The 19,635-nt window shown below is 27.9% G+C and overlaps 2 protein-coding genes across 2 annotated transcripts; one reads left to right on the forward strand and one right to left on the reverse strand.

The window, feature by feature from the left end:
• Nucleotides 1–525: 525 nt before the first annotated feature.
• LOC135928989 (uncharacterized) lies at nt 526–1,234 on the forward strand. Its single transcript, XM_065465473.1, has 2 exons — nt 526–835; nt 942–1,234. The coding sequence occupies exons 1-2, from the start codon at nt 526–528 to the stop codon at nt 1,232–1,234; spliced, it is 603 nt and encodes a 200-aa protein (XP_065321545.1).
• Nucleotides 1,235–3,245: 2,011 nt separating this feature from the next.
• On the reverse strand, nt 3,246–19,592 carry LOC135922848 (dnaJ homolog subfamily C member 3-like). The gene is made up of 11 exons (XM_065457338.1): nt 19,438–19,592; nt 19,279–19,395; nt 19,108–19,232; nt 18,984–19,058; nt 12,621–12,767; nt 12,235–12,416; nt 10,328–10,565; nt 5,744–5,861; nt 5,353–5,485; nt 4,936–5,078; nt 3,246–3,612 (listed from the first exon to the last, which is right to left on the reverse strand). The coding sequence occupies exons 1-11, from the start codon at nt 19,535–19,537 to the stop codon at nt 3,446–3,448; spliced, it is 1,545 nt and encodes a 514-aa protein (XP_065313410.1). The 5' UTR covers nt 19,538–19,592; the 3' UTR covers nt 3,246–3,445.
• Nucleotides 19,593–19,635: the final 43 nt, after the last annotated feature.

The raw sequence follows: 19,635 nt of genomic DNA on the forward strand, positions 1-19,635 counted from the left end.
TCATTACCTTATTCGTTTAGTATTAATAGTGAAAAATATGACTGTCATAAACGACTTAGAAATAAGTGGAGAAACCAGTTTCTGAGGGATAGGGTAAGAGTTACGACGTGGAATGTAGAAAGCATGACGGGAAGAGCGGGAAAAGAAGGCAATGGTTCAAAATGATTGGCAGGGCAAGTGAAAAGTATAAATATTTCTGGCAAGATAATGATGGTAAAACTGGAGTTGATGTATTTTGTTGCAGAAAAATGGGTGGATAAAGTAATCGAAGTAAGAAGACTAGATAACCAGATAATGATTATTAGGATGATCATCGGTAGAAGGCTATGCGATATTATATCGAAGAAGAGAAAGATACATTTTGGGATAGTCTATTGGAGGTGACATTGAGACTGGCAAATGAAGAGGAGATTATCCTGGCTGGTAATCAGAAGTGAAGGTAGGACTTCATCAGGGATTCGTGTTGAGTCCATTATTATTATCTTAATAATGGGTGGTGGCTAGAGAGATGCGTGAAGAACTTCCATGATATTATGTGCAGATGACCTTGTATTATTGACAAACAACGAGGAAGAATTGAGGAATAAAATTAGTATATGGAAGATGACTATGGAAGCAAAGGGCCTGAAAATGAATGCAGTAAAGGCAAAGGTGATGATTAATGGGGATAATCTGAAAGCGAAGGAATCCGGCAAATGGCCTTGTTATGTACGTGGGATAGAAGTTGCTAGAAATTCAATCCAATGCACCAGATTCCAGAAATGTATGCATAATAAATGTAGCGGGAAAAAAGGAAGTCTGATGTTAGCAAGAATGACCTTTATTTGTAGAACAGGTATAAAAGGGGTATATAATAATGATAACGTAGAAAATAATGGTTTGGATATTGGCAATGGGTCAATCCTGGGAAAAGTTTTGTTATTTGTATATGCTAAACGCAGATGGTGGTGTAGATTCTGCTGTTGCTGCAAGATCGGACAAGCACGGAAAAAGTTTAGAGATATCGTCTATTCTACCAAATAAAAATGTCACTCTGAAGTTAAAGGGGAAAGTTTATGTAAGCTGTCTGAGGAGTTGTTTAGTTAATGGTGGCGAAACATTGTCAATGAAAGTGGCCCACGAAGCTAAATTGGAAAGAACAGAGATGAGGATGATTAGATGGATGTGTGGGGTATCTCTGAAGGAATTGCGAGCAATAATGGGAATAGAGGTGATTGGAGTGGTAATGAGATAAAATAAACTGAGATGGGTTGGCCATGCGGAACGTAAGACAAAAGATGACTGGGTAAAGAGATGCACCTTGAAAGAAAAGGAGGATAAAAGGAAGGCCTAAGGTGGCGTGGATGCGGATATGAGTAAAATAAATTTTACAAATATTGATGCTCAGGACCGTCAAAAGAAAAATCAGAGGGGAAACTGGCAAACCTGAGTAAACATGAAAATCGCCATTAAACGGAGAAGTAGTGTTGTTAAACGGCCCGATTAAGATTTTAGCCAAAATAATATATCTAAACCTGAAGATTTTGCTGATAGATGGCAGAAAGGTTTGGATCTCTATGTGCCAAATCTCGAGGCTTGCATAATATTATTTTAGCCAAAATCTTAATCCGGCCATTTTTAAAAATCGACAAAAATCGGGCAGTTCAGCAATATTTTAGTATTACCATAAGGCTACAGTTATTTAAGAACCTCTTTAACTATTATCCAAAGTTTAAGTCTCTTATCATGCTCTAATTTTTTGTATCACTATTTTACATCTAATTTTTTTAAATTAAATTTTCTTTTTCATTTGTAGTTTTAAAAAAAATATAACCAACAACGAAAAATTAATTATATTAATTTTCAAGCTAAATGTTATATCTATTATATTATAGACAAAAATAACAAAGTTAATTCTCCTAAGTTTCCATTCCATTATCAAATTTTTATTAAAGTCATTGAAATATAATATTTGAATAAAATCAAGTTTTAATAGGATTGAGAAATAATAAAATATCAATTTTATAAGATCAGGTTTTTTTTTTATTTCAAAGGTCCGTTTTGTGAGAATTATGTCAATTCAATCACATAAAATATACGTAAAATATACAAGAAATCAATTATAAACGTCAAATAATAAGCAACGCGCATTTGCAATGCGTTATTTCTTCAACTTTAAATTTATTACCTTAAAATATTTGTAATTTATATAAAAATTTAATATAAATTAAAGGTGGTTCCAAATTGTCTACCTTCATATTCATACGTTGGTTATTCTTAGTGTTGTAAACGAACGCGTTCATGAACGAAGTTTGTTTTTTGAATAAATGAACGGCGTTTCTTTTATTTTTGACGAACTTTGAATGTGAACGCATTCCTTTTTTATGACGAATGGGTTCGAATTTAACGTTCGTTTATTTTAAAAACACCCTTTATTTTTATTTATTTGAAAAATTTAATATTAATTAGAATTTTTTAAGAAAAAAGTCTTATATTTTATAAATAACTGTTTTTCCTTTTCGCATAAACTTATAGCGTTATTAATGCATTGACAACCCTAGAAATGATAATGAACTGTTAATTTCGGGATATTTTTTGACGAGGAAGTAGAGTAGAGGATGGATTGGAGGAGGATATCTTATCCCAATTTTTTGAAGCAAAGGATAAATCAATAAATGTTTTAAATTCCCCACGTTAAAAGAGTTGTTTATTGAGTATAATACCGCAAACCCCTCATTTGCTACTGTAGAGCGCGTTTTTAGTATAGCTAATGCCTTATTAACTGCCAAGTGTTCCTGTCTATCAGATGGAAATTTTGAATAAAATATCTTTTTATTCGCTATATTATATTGTATTTATAATTATATTATCAAAATAAAACTATATTATTTTTTAACATGGCTAATATATTGTAAAAAATATAAAACATTTATTTATATTAAATTCAAAAAAAATTTATCATAAAATTTTGAACGGGTGAACGCGTTCCTTATTTTTGAAAGTGAAGCGAACTTCGATTTTTGTCAATGAACGTTGAACACGTTGATTTTTTAGAAATGTCAGCACTAGGTATACATATGCAGGAACATATTATAAGTCAAATCAGAATTTTTACATTTAAAAATTACGTCTCAATTAATAATTTATAGTTCTAATGCAGGAGAAAACACTTATGATAGATTTATGCATCATTTAAATTAAATCATTTTATTTTATAATATAATTGATTTTTTACATACATTAATAGTATCAAATTTTACAACCATTAACAAGATGAATAAAAAGGCGAATGTCAAAAATAATATAACAAAAATGTTTTATATTTCAAACAATGAATCTCGTTTTTCTTAAAATGTAACATGTATTTTAGGGAGGGGGAATGAATTGCGGAATAAATTAAAATTATTAACACTCGTTTAGATATAAGAAAAAAAGGAAGATCGAAATGAATGAGATGTAGACAAATTTATCCAAAATCAAAGCGAAATTGAAACCCTTGACCCTGGAAAGGGAATCCATCGAAGGTTTGGAAAAAATCGCCACCGCCGTTCTGGAAGAAAAATGGTGTACCACCTTGTTGTTGAGACTCTGGTCGATTGGGATCGATTCCGCTGTCGTATAATTTCCGTTTTTCTTTATAAATGATAAGAAAGGGATAATAGTCTTAATGTCTAATACTTTTTATGAATTACTATCTAAAATATACTATTAAACCTCCTAATTTCTAAAATATTTTATCACTTTTTTCAGTGAAATATTCTGGTGCGATAAAAAATATAATTCTTAAGCTTGTAACAACAAAATTCTAATATAACAATTATTTTGCTTATTAATTTAAAAAATCTTATTTTATATTTTACCATCCCTTAAAAACACATTAAAATGTTAAACTGGTGATATAATTTTAAAATGGCTCTCTGTACTATAATGGAGTTAAAATAGACCCACATAATTAAGTGATTATAATATAATACATACATAGTATAATGTAATATTTTTTAATAAATGACAATTCCAACATCGGACCACTTTAATAATGTATCATCTCTAAAATTCCTTGCAAGCCTTTGCATTTATATTAATTTCAATTATGTTTAGGTCTCCAGAAATTCGAATAGAATAATTAAATATTCATAATAATTTAGCATTCGCATGAATCAAAATTAAGAATAATTTGATTTTTTTTAAAAGACAAGGGAAAAAAATCAAACATTTTATTGAACAATTCATAATCGTGTATGTAAGAAACAATTATAATAAAAAATAACTATTTTGAAAATTTTAAGGTTATTCTTTAGGGCTTAAAATTCTCCTAATAGTTTTATTGATTTTTTAAATTATATATTTAATAGGAAAACCATATTAAAAATTTATACTTTAATGATAAATTAGTTAGTGTTATTGTAATTCCCTCAATATTAAAAAGTTTTAACGGACATAGAGAGTAATATTGTTAAATTGTGCATTGGAGATGAATATTACAAGCTTATTTAAGCAAAAAAAGAAATTGAATATCTCTAAAAATCTTAGTTTGATGACGCATGACGCTACTCTTGAATGAAGAATGGCTTAAATTTTCAGATTTAGATAATTAATAGTGACTTAAAACGAACCGAACCGCTATAACAGAACTAGCCTTTAATAATTTTATGAGCGGTAACCAAACCTTTATAATTTTTTTAACCAAACCGGAACTTTTATAATTTTAAGCACCTGAATCAACGAATCGAGATCTTTATATTTTTTTGCCGCGGAACCGTAATCGGATCCCCTATATATAATTTAGCAATGTCGGTCCTAAAATTTGGTGCAAAATTATTTTATGGAATAGGCAAAAATTTTTTATGAGCCTCGTCAAAAAATCGATCCAAAATGTATGCAAGCCAGACCGCGTCGAACTTTAATTTACTCTTTCTAAAATAATAAAAATAAAAAATGATAGAAAATTGTATATACCCGAATTAGTGAGAACTTCTTTGGCTTCACCAATGTCTTGAAATTTCTTTTCAGCAGTTTTTGGCTTGTCCTTGTTCAAATCTGGATGCCATTTACGGGCTAATATCCTGTAAGCTTTACTTATTTCTTTTGTGCTGGCCGATCTTTATTCATTTTTTAGTAAATTTTTCATACAATTATAATAAACAGTAAAACCTCCAGTAACCGGTCGATGAGTTTTTTTAAGGTCAAATTAAGATCGTTCGGTATAATAATATACCGCATGGATTGGTCAAATGGATAAAAATAAATTCGAAATTTTTTAATGACTAGGCACTTTACGAAATTTCAAACCGAAAAAAGTTCCTTTGCATTGCCCTAATTTAAATAAAAAATAAACTCTTTTGGCAAAAAAGATTTTTTTCCTTCTGATATTACTTTTTGACGCCCAAAATGGAATAATAATCTTTCAATTCCTTGCGTTTGTTCACGTTTTTAATCTTATTCAGACCTTCATGAGCTCTTTGTTCATTCGGGTCGATTTCCTTTACTCTTTCAAAATCGGTTTTGGCTTTAGTAAATAAAAAATATATTACGTAATTTATAAATGAGATTATAAAAAAAGTGGTGTTTAAATAAACACTTTTTTATAAATAGATACTATTTTAAATGTGTAAATAGTATATATAGGAGTTGTGAGCACATTAAGCTTTTCCATAATGACGCAAATGAGCTAGAAGTAGTAAGTAAATCGTTTTTTACCAGAAAATATTAGATAATCAAAAATAACATTTATAAAATTCAAATGCTATATAATATATATAGAAACCTTTGTTATTTTCATCGTTGTCAAGATATATATGTGCACGGATCAACAACGTTTCGACATCGTTAGGTTCCATATGTAAGGCATCTTCACATTTTTCCAAAGCAGCTGGTTGATTATCCTAGTTTTGATATTTATTTTTAATCAGATTTACTATAAATATATTGGTACAAAATAAATAATAAATGCGATTGTTTGAATAAATCAAAACTAAACAAAACCTTAGAATTATAAAATGGAATTTAAAAAAACTCCATATAAATTATATTGTCTAAATTTATATAATTATAAATTACGTAATGGGAAAGAAAGCGCTATTGTGAAATTGAACAAGAAAAAAACGCTGATTCTAAATAGATGTGAATAGAGAGAATTATAAAATCCATAAATAGACGCATTTTAATTCATTAAAAATTAATCTATTTCAATAAAATCTAATTTCTATAATTAAATAAGTAGGACTCGTATCCCTATATATTTGAATGCTTTTGGCTACAATGAACTAATCATCATTATATTGGGTCTGTTTTATTATATCAAGTATAACAATATTATTTATAATATCTGAATAATTTATTCTTAAACAATTGGAAAATAATTGATGCTGATGCATTGTTTTGTAGTTTGTAGAATTTAATGCCTGAAATTTAGTTTTTAAATAATCTTTATTTTCTTTAATCCAATCCAAGAATAAAAATGAAATACATAATTGACGTAATAAAAAATATATATGTATAAAAATGCTAAGCAACAAGCCCACCACCGGCCAAGGACATGCGCCAAAACAAATATTTATTATTATATCCTAATTACCATTTTATATTTATTACAAAATATCGTATATTTGTATAAAAAAATGCCACGAATAATTTTATTTGAATAAACAATATATAAATGTAAAAATATATAAAAAATCCATCATACTACATTTTTAAGAAAAATATATTTACTCCTCTACTAACAAATCCTCCATCATGCTCACCTTGGATGTTATCTGTCTGAACATCTCCTTGCGAACATTATCTCGTGCATAGCCATTGACCGGCGTGGTTAGTGTTGTTAAACGGCTAGCCCAATATTTTAGCCAAAACTTTTCTGCCACCCATGAGCAAAATATCCAGGCTTGCGTAATATTTTTAAAATATTGAGTTAAGCGTTATTAAAAATCGAGCCGTTTAATAACACTAGGCGTGGTTGTATTGGTTTCAGGTATATAAAACCTGGCCCAGAATTTTTGTAAGGTTCTAATGACAATTTGAGTTGTCAAACCAAGGGTTTCCTCATATTCAATCCACTTTACATAAGCGTCCACGACCAAGAAATAATTTTTTTGTCTAAATCAAAAAAATCAATGTCAATTCGATTCCACGGGCGAGTCAATTTCGGACAAACATTATTCATCTCTTTACGGGGTTTGGCGGAACAGGTTTTACAAGGAACATATCTCTTAGTAATTTTTTGAATTTCTATATTCATGTTGGGCCACCATAAGTATTCAGGGACCCAACACATCATCCTTTCGTTACCTTGGTTTCCTGTATAACATACGCAAAATTTTATTAGAATAAATAGTATTTTAGTTCTTTCATTAATTTATAAATAATAAAAATTATATGATTACATATTCAATAATAAAATAATCAAAAACAATAAAAAATATCGGATCAAATCGGTTTTTTAAAAATATCGGCCTGATTCCGATATTTTCTGAAAAGGCATATCAGTAACGATCCGATTTGAATTTAATATAGGCACAAACCCTTAAATTTTGTAATAAACATAAAGTGGTAATTAGGATATAAATATGTATGTTCCTTTGGAACATTTTTTTAATTAAGGACAATAATTATATAATAGTGCATACGTTATAATATAAATTTGTTATGGCGGATTTCCTTAGCCCGTTATGTGGGCGTGTTGCAGTTGGCATTTAATATATGTCAATCATGTATTTTACTTAAAAATAATATTGATTACGACGATTCTTATTTCATTATTTATTCTTGGATTGGGAAAATAAAGATTATAAAAACCCGATTTTTGTACTAATCATCATATAAAATTTATTATAGCATAAAAATCACTATTTCGAACAAACAAATAAAATATTGGAAAATAAAAAATATTTAATAGCGAATATAATATTGTTAAAAAATATTATAGCTATATAAACCGGTATATAAATTTAGAATTAAACATTATATGATGATCTAAAAAGTTAATCAAAATATCGGTCATAAATGGAAATTTAATCTTCTATGCAATTGGGCCAATTTTTAGTCCATGGAATCGATTTTCTGATGTCGTACTTCTGAGATAAGTTGTTTTTATTCTTCGCAATGAAAAAAAGGTTCTCTCATTTATCCTTCTATTAATCGATATTGTAAACAAAATATTCAGTAATCTTAATATTATTTGGGAAAGCTCCAAAATATATTTAAGTATGCACATGAGTTTCTTGTAGGATATTAATTTTTTCACAACAAGATTTAGGTTCTGAAATTAATTGGCCTTCGGATAAATTTATATCCTCTGAATAAAATTTAGATGTTTAATTTTTCAACATGAAGATTTAATTCTGAGATAGATTTCTAGGTATATTAGTATTTGAAATTTGAAGGAGCCATTTATGAAGAACAGATCGTTGCTTGATTTTAAAAATGCATCCAAAAGTTGAATAACGATTGTTTTATAGTAATACTAAAATGAGTCCCCTTGATACTAGAAGGATTTGTTTGTCTAGGTGCAAGTCGAGGCTTGCGAATCTCAAAATCCCATATATCGCTTTCGTCTCAACAATCACACAAATCTCCGATATTATCTTTTAGTTTTCTAAGTTGTAATATAATAATATTCGCAATTTTCATAACCTTAACCATTTCATTTTTATTTTATTAGTTGAATTAAAAGAAGATATTGGCCTATCACTATCATCGGCAATATCATTTGGTGGGGTTATGATATGAATTTCAACCAGATTATTATCAATCATTATATTATTTAATGTTCCAATTACTACATTAAGAAATAAGTAGTGTCCAGGAATGTGAACCTTCCTTCTAAAAAAAGGGTTCAGGTTGGGGTTCAGTCTCCGAACCAGGTTAGAGTGGGTTCAGGATTCGGTGTTCAGAAAAATTATTTTCAAAAATAATGTTTAAAATATTGAAAAAAAAATTATGTTAAAAAATTTAAACATGTTTATTTTTATAATATATGTAATACATTGTAATTTTTATAATTTAAAAAGAAAATAAAGAAATTATAATAAAAAAATACAAATTTTTTTTTACTCTGAACCGTAAATTTAAAAAAAGGTTCGTTCTGGTTCAGTAAAATATCCGGGTTCTGGTTCAGGATGTGGGTTCAGCCCTGCTGGTATTGTCATCTTTGGTAGAGAAGCTCTTTTCTAAGCAGCATTTACACACTACAATACAACCCTATTTATTTTGAGATTTTTGTTTATAAACAAAACAAAATTATGATTTATAAACCACGAAAAAGTATTTGTGTAAAATATGATAATTATTTGATCAAAAAATCACATTATGATTATAGGGGAAATTTCCCTTGTGTTACATCTTTAAGTGTATACTGTATACCTTCAATATTATTTTTATAATTGATAGCCATTAGTGAAGGTCAAGCGCTCTTCCCGTCTATAATTTTTAAGTTAGGGAGTGTGTCCCTGCAAACTGTAACAGTATTTTTTTTAAAACATAAATTAATTAAATTATCAAATTTATTACTTTTCATTTTATAGTTCTGAGCAGAGTTTGAAAAAAAAATCTTTTTAAAGATCAGAATTTTTTTTTTTAATTAAAGATTTTTTTACAAAGGAATTTTAGATAAAATTTTATCAAAAATCTTCATTTGAAATTTTATTTTGAAGAGCATTTCAGGTTCTAAGCTATTTTCAGTATGGGAATTCAAGGTCGTGATAGCTTGAGGCATCTAAACACAGTCGCCATCAATTTATAAAAAATTCTTAAATTTAATTTCTTCATCCATTTAAAAATAAAGAATGCGAAGATATTAAAATATAGAATATACTTTACAATTATACCGTTTTTTAAATATAGGTACATTTAACTTTTTGATAAATTTGTAAGTTTAAAGCTAGATATAATTTTAAATTTATTTGAACAAGATCCACACCAAAAGATGCTATGCTTGGAAGGGATGGGTTCCAAAGACGCTACGATTAGAGATGTCCCGGCGTCTTGACCTTATATAAAAGTCATTGAGCATGCATATATAAGTACCAAGAATTAAACTTTAATATCATTATAATTAAATTGTTATAGTAATCTATCATGAACACAATAAATGCGGAATATTTTCCCCTATCATGATTCCCTTCTAATTAATTATACAAAACAATATTTTAAGATAAAATATAGTCTCGAGTTTTATTTTAATTTTCTTAAAATATTAGACAAATTGAGATTTTTTATTGAGTTATTTAAAATATATGACAGTATATGAACTCATTTGTCCTTATAAGAATAAAATTGAAACATCAATTATGTAAAAATATAAAATAGTTAATAGGAAAGTATAATGAAATATTCAGGTCAAGCGATATACTTTGGCCATGCAGAGACATTCCTTTTGAGATATCCTATGAGCCATAGCCCTAAGCAAATCAGGAGAATCTCCTATACTTTGCTTCAATTTGTCTAGATTATGCAAGCATTCTTTGAACTGTAAAGCTTCTACATTGGAAGTGGCTTGAATTAAAAATCTGTTCAATTTCTTGACCCATTGATAAAAAGGGAAACACGCCTTGCTTTCCGGATCGACTTTTAGGCATTTTCTGATCTCACTGTTATGAGCAATTTAGTTTAAATAAGTCCAAGGTAATAAAATATATCCTTATAAAATAGGATGAATTAATTTAGGCAAGACAACTAATAATGGCAATGAGTTGCTTTTTTTTTGTAAATCTACAAAATTAAAATTTATAAAATGTAGCTTTTCTAATATCGAGTATGTTGATTTCTTTCACAATGTGATCAAAAAATGGTACTTATTTATGATTTAAAAAATTATTGTCAACAAATAGAATAGAAAACGAATTATTAATTGGCCGAGAGAGATTGATAGTTATTATAGTTTTCCCCTGTCTCTTATCAATTAAGCGTGCTCAAAGAAGCGTTGTTATATAAAAAAAGATTACTAAATGGATAAAAATATACTCCTCTCCATTATAACTATATCTATCAAATCCCACTACTCTTATAAATATTTAGTCAAATATATAAAGTTACATTTTAAAATGCTTATCTCTGTATATGTATGGATATTAATGAATCCCAGAAAAAAACCCCCGAATTTTTTTTTCATATTTATAGAATTTACTTAAGACCTAATAATAGTGTTGTTAAACGACTTGTTTTGAGCCGATTTTTCAAAACGGCTAACTCAATATTTTAGCCAAAAAAATATTGCTTAAGCCTCGAGATTTTGATAATATATGTCTAAACCTTTGTTCCTTCTATAAGAAAGTTCTTCAGGCTTGCGTAATATTTTTCTGGATGAAATATTGAGTTAGCCGTTTTTAATCGGCTCAAAACGAGTTGTTTATCAACACTACCTAATAATAGAGGTATATTTTTATTTGGATTATAATGGATATGTTCATATTTATAATGTATTGATAAATTAGTATTTTAGAAAAAAATATTATAAAATTATAATATATTAATAAGCTAATTTTTTTAGGCCCTAATTCATTATTTAAAGATTACGCATATATTCTTCCATAAAAATGCTTAAACAAGATAAAGTTCAAATTGGTACTGGGAAAAAATACCACAGTAAAATAACCTATGTATTTCTTATTTTCGTAAAGATTATTTGCTATAGTAATAAATACAATATCTATCCTTAATTACGATATTAAGTAGACTAAATTTGACAAAATTTTATAATAAAATATATTTATTTTATTGATAAATCAAGATATATACAAAGAATAATAATTATATTGATTGACATAGAATATTTAAGGAAATCGCTCTTACACGATATTCCTCGCAAAATTTCTTTAACCGAATATGGGTATTATAATTGCAATTTTTTTTCGGTGTCCAACTATCTACACGCCATCGTTCAAGTTTAGTTTCATTGATAGCCACCTCGAATTCCATTTTTTTAAATAAATACCCTGATTGATGGCTATTTATTCCCAACCAGATTAGAAAAACGATGATTCCAACCTTCGCATTGATTATTTGTGCGTTCTTCGTCGGATAAAGTGCTCTGATTCACGTTCCAAGTTTCTGGAGGAAATCGAGGCTCAATTCGACGTATTTGGAATTGAGAATAGCTTCAAATTATATAAATATGAAGAAAAAAAATCCGGGGTTTTTTTTTCCTATTACCGATATTAATATATTAATATGCTCCTTGTTCAAACTCTAAAAATATCAGAAGCAATTTAGATACCAAATTGTTAAGTAAAGAATATATAGATAAACGATTATTGCTACATTAGAGCGTCTTCGATAAATCCCATATCAAAAAGAGCTCTACTGGCCTTCATTATAAATTCTGTGTCATCAGGTATCAAGTTGGAGATAGATTTGTACTCCGCAATGGCTTCCGTTATTTGACCCAGGTTTAGGAGGCATTCAGCTTTTATTTCATGCAGTTTAACATTCATTGGGCTTGACTGTATGATTTTGTTTTAAAGTTTAAGTTGTTACATAATGATATTCTCAATTTTCAACATTTGGTAATCTAAAAGACTAGGATCTAATATTTTTCAACAATAATTTAGAGTCAGAAGGATATGACTTATTAAAAAAACTAATTTAAAGAATAGGTTTTTTTAAATATAAAGTACTTATGTATATATTTTTAATGTTTAGAAAACTTTGATCAAGTTTGCAAGCATAGGTATGGCATCTCGACAATTTTTATTTCCTTCAATCAACCAAATAATGTGTTCATAGTCCTCTTTTAAATTTTGCACCAATATGAGTTGAGAATTCGCATTTTTGTTTTGGGGATTATTTCTAAGCTTTTAATGGTAATCAAGAGATTATATTACAGTAAAAACTAAAAATGTTACAAAATTCTTATCTTAAGTTTGACCCCTTATGGACAGTTCATCCCTATCAAATTATTTTTAAAACTGTTTAATAATATGTTCTTGATCAAAACATAGTGCCTTATGGAGGTCACAATGTACTCATCAAATTAAATTTTTTCCTATATAATCAAAGCTGTCTAATTTGTTCTCTTGATAATTCGGGCAACTCAATAATTTTACCAAAATTTTAGGTCACAATCAAATTCCAATTAACTTCTATTAGAAAATGCCTTGATAAATTTGGCAAAAAGAGTGGGCAGATTTTTAGTCTTTTATCCATTAGTGTAAGGCCTCTATAAATTGGGCATTGGTTGTATTTTGTTGAATTAATTCATCTACATTATAAAATTATCATCTTTTAAACTATTCACGTCTAGTGTTGCTACATCGCTCTTTTTTAAAAATGGTTAACTCAAAATTTTAGCCAAAAAATATTATACAAGGAAATTTTGCTCATAGATGGAAGAAAGGTTTGGACATCTATTTGCAAATTCTCGAGGCTTATGTAATATTAATTTGGTTAGAATAACAATACTATTTATGTTAAATAACTGAATTGATAAAGAAAAAAAATATATAGGTATTGTAAATTTAAAAAATTTAGGTTACTAAATTTTGAAATCAAAATACTAGGGCTGTGCCGATATTAAATATCGGATCGGCCCGATACCTGTAAAAAACCTGATCCGATCTTTTTCCTTTTACTGAAAATGCAATTCTTATAAAACTTTTGAGTAATGAAACTTTGAATTATTATTTTTTAATAAAAAAAATTAATATTTAAAAAAAAAAAAATTTTTTCGAGTTTCTATTTTACATTAATAATATTTTATAAATAATTTTTTTTAAACAATCCAAATGTTATTTATTTTTTTAAATAGATTTTACAAGTTTTTTTATAAAAATAGAAAGGAACACCCAAAGTTTTAAAATTTTTTAAAAAAATAACACCAATTTTATTATTTATACTTTAAATAAAAATTATTTTAAATATGGTTTCTGAATTATGGAAATATTTTGATAAAGATGAAGGTAATTTTGCAAAATGCGTCATCTGCGGAATTCTAATTTCACGGGGATGAATACTGAAAAATTCGTTCAATACAACTAACATTAGGAAACATCTGAAGCGTTGCCATCAAAAGGAATTCGAAGAGCTAACACAAAAAGAACGAGAAATATTAGAAAAAACAAATCAAATTTTTTAAAAAAAGAGCCCTGAAAGTCAGCCAACAATATCAGCCATTCTTAATAAAACTAATATTTGGAAACATTCTGATCCTAAATCAATAATAATTTCTAAATTTATAGGGGAAATGATAGCGTGTGACCACCAGCCGATTTCTATCTTGGAGGATATAGGCTTTAAAAGGCTTTTACATCATTTATGTCCAAATTACAAAATTCCCAATAGAAAGTATTTTTCGCAAGGAGTTATTCCGGATATATATGAAAAACTCTCCGAAAAATTCGTAAAGAAATTTTGGTTGACGATTCTTTTTTATCCTTTACGGTAGATATATGGACTAGAAATTCAGGTGGCGATTCTCACATCTCATTAACATGCCACTATATAAACCAAAATTTTCAACAAATTAATAGAGTTCTAAATGTTAAAACATATAATGAGTCGCATACAGCAATAAATATTGTTCAAATTTTAGATGAAATTATTAATTATTGGGGTATAAAGAAAAATAAAATACACCTAATCATTAGAGATAATGCACCCAATATAACTTTGGCCATGAAAAATGGGAAATTTCAAAGCGTTTCGTGTTTTGCACATAGTTTGCAATATGTTGCACAGGCAGCAATTTTATCACAGAGATCTATTATTGACATGCTTGCCCGGGTTAGAAAAATAGTAGGACACTTTAAACATTCTTCTATTGCACAAAATTGTCTAAAAGTAATCCAAATTCGATTAAGTCTAGCCCAGCACAAATTAATCCAGGATGTGCCCACCCGTTGGGATTCTACCTATTATATGCTCGAAAGATTGATAGAACAAAAAAGGGCGGTACAGCTGTTCATTATCGATAATCCTAATTTGGGAAATCTCTCATTATATGAGTGGGAATTAGCAGAAAGGGTAATTGATGTTCTTGAACCAATTCAGAGAGTAACAAAAGAAATAAGTACGGAATCATGTTCAATTAGCAATGTTATACCCTTTGTTGAAATTCTGAAAAGTGAATTAACAATTAATGGGGACACAGATAGAGGTGTGCAGACTATGAAGAATACCACTAATAATCAATTAACCACTCGGTTTTTTGATATTTATGATGATGACAATTATGTTGTCGCAACATTACTTGATTCTCGATATAAGGATTTCTTTTTGCCAAAAAACATATCATACATAGAAAAGCTCAGGACTGCATGTGAGTCTTTTTTTAAAGGTGATGATAATGTTCAACTTCCAATTTTCTAATAAAGATTCGCCAGGTTTTATATTTTTTAAAATAAATTTAGATTTTATTGTTAACTTAGGTAATGACAATGAGAAAAATGTTCCACCTAACATTAAAAAAAATTTAATTTAAGGGATGCTTATAAATTGAAAATCAAAGAAAAACTAGTAATAAATGAAATCGATAGTAATGTAAATGATGACCTGCCATACCTGATAGAAATCAAGGAATATTTAAAAAAATCTTTATATATAGAAAGTATAACAACATATTTTTCATATTAATTTAAATATTGCTTGGTTGGGCTATGATTGACCCATTTGTTTGGGTGATTTTTCAAAATCAACAAAAGATAGGGTTTGTATGAAACCCACTATTTTATAAATGCTAATTTTATATTTGTGTTATTTATTTAGAAAACTCGAATAACATTGATGATATTGATATTTTATCCCCAGTGAATCCAATTGGAGAGTAATGCTGTAAAATATCCAACTTTATCAACACTTGCAAAAACCGAGTTGTTAATTGATTATTAGTGGTATTCTTCATAGTCTGCACACCTCTATCTGTGTCCCCATTAATTGTTAATTCACTTTTCAGAATTTCAACAAAGGGTATAACATTGCTAAGTGAACATGATTCCGTACTTATTTCTTTTGTTACTCTCTGAATTGGTTCAAGAACATCAATTACCCTTTCTGCTAATTCCCACTCATATATGAGAGATTTCCCAAATTAGGATTATCGATAATGAACAGCTGTACCGCCCTTTTTTGTTCTATCAATCTTTCGAGCATATAATAGGTAGAATTCCAACGAGTGGGCACATCCTGGATTAATTTGTGCTGGGCTAGACTTAATCGAATTTGGATATCTTTTAGACAATTTTGTGCAATAGAAGAATGTTTAAAGTGTCCTACTATTTTTCTAACCCGGGGCAAGCATGTCAATAATAGATCTCTGTGATAAAATTGCTGCCTGTGCAACATATTGCAAACTATGTGCAAAACACGAAACGCTTTGAAATTTCCCATTTTTCATGGCCAAAGTTATATTGGGTGCATTATCTCTAATGATTAGGTGTATTTTATTTTTCTTTATACCCCAATAATTAATAATTTCATCTAAAATTTGAGCAATATTTATTGCTGTATGCGACTCATTAAATGTTTTAACATTTAGAACTCTATTAATTTGTTGAAAATTTTGGTTTATATAGTGGCATGTTAATGAGATGTGAGAATCGCCACCTGAATTTCTAGTCCATATATCTACCGTAAAGGATAAAAAAGAATCGTCAACCAAAATTTCTTTATGAATTTTTTCGGAGAGTTTTTCATATATATCCGGAATAACTCCTTGCGAAAAATACTTTCTATTGGGAATTTTGTAATTTGGACATAAATGATGTAAAAGCCTTTTAAAGCCTATATCCTCCAAGATAGAAATCGGCTAGTGGTCACACGCTATCATTTCCCCTATAAATTTAGAAATTATTATTGATTTAGGATCAGAATGTTTCCAAATATTAGTTTTATTAAGAATGGCTGATATTGTTGGCTGACTTTCAGGGCTCTTTTTTTAAAAATTTGATTTGTTTTTTCTAATATTTCTCGTTCTTTTTGTGTTAGCTCTTCGAATTCCTTTTGATGGCAACGCTTCAGATGTTTCCTAATGTTAGTTGTATTGAACGAATTTTTCAGTATTCCTCCCCGTGAAATTAGAATTCCGCAGATGACGCATTTTGCAAAATTACCTTCATCTTTATCAAAATATTTCCATAATTCAGAAACCATATTTAAAATAATTTTTATTTAAAGTATAAATAATAAAATTGGTGTTATTTTTTTAAAAAATTTTAAAACTTTGGGTGTTCCTTTCTATTTTTATAAAAAAACTTGTAAAATCTATTTAAAAAAATAAATAACAATTGCATTGTTTAAAAAAAAATTATTTATAAAATATTATTAATGTAAAATAGAAACTCGAAAAAATTTTTTTTTTTTAAATATTAATTTTTTTTATTAAAAAATAATAATTCAAAGTTTCATTACTCAAAAGTTTTATAAGAATTGCATTTTTAGTAAAAGGATCCGATCGGATCGGGTTTTTTACAGGTATCGGGCCGATCCGATATTTTTGAAAAACGCCAAATATCGGGACCGATCCAATCCGATATTTAATATCGGCACAGCCCTAGTTTATTCTTATTCTGTTGTATACATTTTATAATAATTTATACATTCCTATTTTGTATAAATCTATGTATACATAAATAATTTCCAACAATGTTGTTATTTGGTCCATAAAAAATGTTTAAGGTTAGATTTAAAGTTATATTGATTTAATTTAATGAGCAATAACTTAACCATAACTAAGTAACTGAAATTTAATTTTAGAATATCTAGAAGGGGTTACAAAATAATTAAAATAAAATTTTGATAAGTAGAATATAAATTGAATTTGTTAGTCTAAATAAAATCTATATATGCTATGAAATGGCCTAACATTCCTCAGACCAAAAATCAACATGGTATCTCTAATTGTATAAATGGAATTTAAAAACATACTATATTGTTTTTATAATTCTATAAAATTGTTTAAAACTTTCCTAAAATTTATTTATTTAGATTTAAAAAGTTTTATTCATAAATCTAAACAATAAAGTAGGCATTTTGTTACTTTTGGTAAAAATTAAATCCTGTATTATGGTACATTTAGCTATATTAAGGTTAAATTCTCTTACATGGTGAAAGCTTGGTAAATTGGAATGGATTAATGTGCCTCTACCCTCAAGTTTCCCCTAAGTTGAGATTTTATAGTAACTATAAACTCAATGAAGTGTAAAATTAAATATTAAGATTTGTTAATGGATCTAATCTACTATAAACTAGTGTTGTTAAATGGCTCGTTTGAGCCGATTTTTCAAAATGGCTAACTCAATATTTTAGCCAGAAAAATTATGCCTAAGCTTGAGATTTCGTTAATATATGTCTAGACCTTTGTTCCTTCTATGACCAAAATCTTCAGGCTTGCGTAATATTTTTCTGGATGTAATATTGAATTAGCCGTTTTTATAAATCGACTCAAAACAAGCTGTTTAACAACACTACTTTAAACCCAAGAGTGAGTGATATTGAATTTTCTTAGTTATTAAAATTATTCAGTTAGAAGAAAAGACTGATTGATTGTAAGTGCAAAATGGTAATATAAATACCCATAACTATTAATAGCCAAATGTGACGCCAAGCAGCACTGGAGGGTCTAAGGGCATGGCCCGCTGAAATGTGAGTAGGTTTTAAATAAAATTCCTAAATATCACTGTCTGTGACCCATGGCATAAAAATAAATAAAAGCTATAAACCCAGGCAAAATAGGTTAAATATTTTTAGAATAAATTAAAATTATATAAATCAGTGATATCAGATGATGAATTATTTACACATATAATTGGTTCTCATATTTTTGATTTCTTATTAAAACTATTTACAAAATATAGCCAAAATTTAGGATAACCAAATTTTAAAAATTAAGGCTAGGCATTAATATAATGATCAAATTTTTTTAAAAAAATGGTATAAAAGTATAAACATAAATTTAAAAAAAACAGGAAATCCAAAAAATATGAGCTAGTCCAGGCTAAAATATTTATAAAATAAACACATATTTAAATATAATTTCCCATCATAGAAAAAGGTTATTATAAATGTTTATTAGTTACTATGTTTTCAAAGTCAATATGTGCTTGATCATAATCACCTAATTTAATGAGTAAATCCCCTCTGTATAATTTTGCCTATTTTTTTTATAGAGAATAAAAATGCATAAAGTTTTTAGATATTTACCTCTAGGGATTCAGGCTTGAGTTCTAATACTTTATTAAAATCATTTAAAGCTGATTTAGACTTCCCCATAGCTAAAAAACATGTAGCTCTTGAGAAATATGTGGATGGCTCATTAGGAGCAATTTCTGCCATAGAATACACATATATTATAAAAAAATACTAATAATTTACCCACAGCCTTATGAAAATGGATTAGAGCTTCATTATAGTTTCCCTTTATTAAGTATTGCTTAGCTTGAGTTTGTTCATTTGCTAATATTGTACCAACAGATGCTTGACATTTTTGTTCTTTAAAATATTTTTAGGTTGAAAATATATTGTAAATTCTACCAATAATTTGAATATATATTAGAATAAATACTAAAGTAGATGTTGATATAATTCCATATATATCATAGTATGGAATTATTGGAAACAATATATCAAGCATAATTAGAAATATCGTAAAAATTCGAAAAAAATTTAAAGTTATTTCATTTCTATCGTGGTTTTAAACCATTGGATATTGGATAGTGTGTGTAACAAATA

This window comes from Gordionus sp. m RMFG-2023, chromosome 1 (genome assembly GCF_954871325.1).
Source record: "Gordionus sp. m RMFG-2023 chromosome 1, tfGorSpeb1-WG-v2, whole genome shotgun sequence".
In the NCBI taxonomy this organism is placed as follows: Eukaryota; Metazoa; Nematomorpha; class Gordioida; order Chordodea; family Parachordodidae; genus Gordionus; species Gordionus sp. m RMFG-2023.

Excerpts from the sequence above, each read along its gene's own strand:
- LOC135928989 (XM_065465473.1), top strand. The coding sequence starts at position 526 with ATGATATTATGTGCAGATGACCTTGTATTATTGACAAACAACGAGGAA. Across the intron at positions 836-941 it reads GACCTTTATTTGTAGAACAG|ATGGTGGTGTAGATTCTGCT; the intron begins GTATAAAAGGGG and ends TGCTAAACGCAG.
- LOC135922848 (XM_065457338.1), bottom strand. The coding sequence starts at position 19,537 with ATGCTTGATATATTGTTTCCAATAATTCCATACTATGATATATATGGA. Across the intron at positions 5,079-5,352 it reads TCCATTTTGGGCGTCAAAAA|ATCGGCCAGCACAAAAGAAA; the intron begins GTAATATCAGAA and ends AAATGAATAAAG. Across the intron at positions 3,613-4,935 it reads AGAAGTTCTCACTAATTCGG|AAAAACGGAAATTATACGAC; the intron begins GTATATACAATT and ends TCATTTATAAAG.